Source organism: Corapipo altera, unplaced genomic scaffold (genome assembly GCF_003945725.1).
Source record: "Corapipo altera isolate COAL_440 unplaced genomic scaffold, ASM394572v1 200, whole genome shotgun sequence".
Classification (NCBI taxonomy): Eukaryota; Metazoa; Chordata; class Aves; order Passeriformes; family Pipridae; genus Corapipo; species Corapipo altera.
The window spans coordinates 1,029,364-1,031,890 of record NW_020884992.1 but is presented as its reverse complement, the minus strand read 5'-3'; the positions used below and the strand labels follow the sequence as shown (position 1 = coordinate 1,031,890).

Genomic DNA, 2,527 nt, shown 5'->3' with positions numbered 1-2,527 from the left:
AAAGAGCTTCCCTGCCTGCCTGGCGTGGAAGGTGTCCCTGCCCATGGAATGAGATGATCTTTAGGGTCCCCTCCACCCCAAACCATTCCGTGACTCCACGATCTCAGTGCCAGAGCGGGGACAGAAGGTGGGAGTTTCTTCCCGAGCCCCAAACCCAGGTAGAGGTTTGGGAGCAGCCCCAAAACGGGTACCTGGAGCCCTCGTAGAACTCGATGGACAGGCTGACGATCTCGTCGTCCGTCAGGTTCCCCTTGTCCTGCTCCGACACCTCCCCTCGATCCTCGTTGGAGCCGTTGGGAACTGCGGGAGCAGAGGGAGGGAAGGGCTGAGCAGAGGGAGGGAGGGGCTGAGCCGCTGCCGGGGGGAGGACACGGCAGGGTCAGGGGGGTGACACTCACCCTCGGCCATGGGATACGCGGCGTAGAAATCGCGGCGCCTCTTCATCTCATCTGAGGGAGGAGGAGGAGGGTGAGGGGGGAAAACACCTCTCCGAGGAGAGATGGGGGCAAAGAGTGGGGTGTGAGAGGAGCCCCCCAGACTGCCCAGTGCCCCCTCCCCTGGGGAGCAGCGGCTTTAACAGGAGCAATCAACCCATAAACCCTCAGAGCCGCTGCTGTGACAAAGCCTTTCCGGCAGCTCAGCTGCTCCTCAGCCCTCCCACACCCGCAGACCCCACAATTTTCCCCCCCCACGAGGACGGGGGGGGCACTTGGAGAGCAAACCCAGGCTCCTACTCCCAGCTTTGCTTCCTGTGGGTCCCCTCAGAGCAGCCCCCGGAGTGTGGGATGAGCCCATCCCTGGCTGTGCACACACAGACATTGTCCTGCTGTCCCTGTTCCTGTCCCCAAAAAACCCCCCCAGTTACCCCTGCCCGTGGCTGTACCTTTGAAAAGCCCTGGGACCAGTTTGTACACAATGTCCTGAAGGGTTTTGTCCGACCTGGGAGGGGGGAAATAGGAAAGGAGAGAGAAATCAGCAGGATTAGGGAGCAGTTTATTCCCAGGGTTACTGGAAGCTGCCCTGCACCACGTGCTCCCTGCTTCCCCCATCTCCCTCCTGAAAAACGCCCATCCCAAAGCCCCAAATCCCCAGTTCCACATCCCAAAATTCCAAATCCCCATCCCACAACTCCTATCCTCACCACAAAGGGTTAACTCTGGGAAAAGAAAGAAAACCATCTCAAAAATCCCTGTAATTGCTGGGAATGATGACAGCAGGAGCCGGGGCCAGGAGCCGTTTCAGCAGTCAAAACAATCACAAAAAACACTGAGAATTTAAAAAAAAAATAAATCTAAGATCAGCAAATGTTTCTGCAAGTCTATATTCGCATCCAATTTTATTTTTGGACTCCAAAGATTTATTTTGGAGCTGCAGCACCAGGGCTTAGGCTTTGATTTCCCTCCGTGGGAAGGAGGGCAGGGCAGTGCCCACTGCCAGGGCTGTTTCATGGGAAAGTGGATTCCCTAAAATGTGAATATCCCAAGGCAGGATCTCCCAAAGCACTCGAGGAAGCAGGGAAGCTCCAGCCCCATCCTCAGGTGGGATTTTGCTGGAAGGTTGGGACCTGCAGGCGGGGGAACGTGGCACGATTTTAACACACCTCAAAAGCAAAGCAGGAGCAGTGGGCCTGGCGAAAAGTCAATTACACCCGCAATTATTTCCATTTCATAATAAGGCCTTTATTTGAAAGGCAAACAAACGACTGTGCCCCGTGTTATTTTTAGCCCAGCCACGTCTTTCATCCCGAATTCCTCGGTGACGTCGCTCCGGCTCACAAGGCCCCCGCTGTGATTTTATTTACAATAAATACCCAGAGAATTCACTTCATCATTCACAGCAAGCCGAGGTAACATCAGCCCTCGGCTGCTGAATTCCCAGCTCTGCCACCAGCCAGCCCCAACAAGCCCAGAGTGGTGGCAACTGGGGGGGCACTGGGGTGGGCACAGGGGATGTGGCATCACCCTGGTGTTGGCACCTGGTTTGGGAAGCAACGGTGCAGGGAGTTTCCTGTGGATCAGGCCCCCCCAGAGACCAACGCCCCCCCAAGTTTTCCCCATTTTTTTCCCTACTCTGGGACCAAACAAAGTGTCACCAGGGCACCCAGAGCCTGGGGATGTGGGCACAGCAGTGCCAGCGGATCTGTCTGCACGGGCAGACAGGGATGTGTTGGAGGAGTTGTGGGAGCCCGAGTGTAAATATTTCAGAGTGAACCAGAAAGGGAAAAAAAAAGAAAAAAAAAAAAAAAAAAAGAGGCAAAAAAAGTGTTACTACAGAAATGGATTTACAGGGAAGAGGCTAAAAAAAAACAAATCCAGGGTAAAGAACGGCCCTGAGTGATGCATCACAGCCTTCCCTGGTTTCTATGCCAACCACCTGCAGAGCCAGTTCCACAAACGGGCCTGGATTTCCCCAGCTGGGGATGTGACAGAGCCACCGGCACCTCACAGGGCCACTGTCACCTGTGCCCACCCTGGCACTGCCACCTCACACACCCACTGTCACCTGTGCTCACCTTGGCATTGCCACC

General features: G+C 55.2%; 1 protein-coding gene across 1 annotated transcript in view; it reads right to left on the bottom strand.

The window, feature by feature from the left end:
- Positions 1-2,527, bottom strand: part of PCGF2 (polycomb group ring finger 2) — an 8,566-nt gene that overhangs the window by 3,446 nt on the left and 2,593 nt on the right. Inside the window, 4 exon segments of the mRNA XM_027666338.1 lie at positions 77-190; positions 192-300; positions 399-449; positions 884-939. Coding sequence (XP_027522139.1) covers positions 77-190; positions 192-300; positions 399-449; positions 884-939 — 330 coding nt within the window.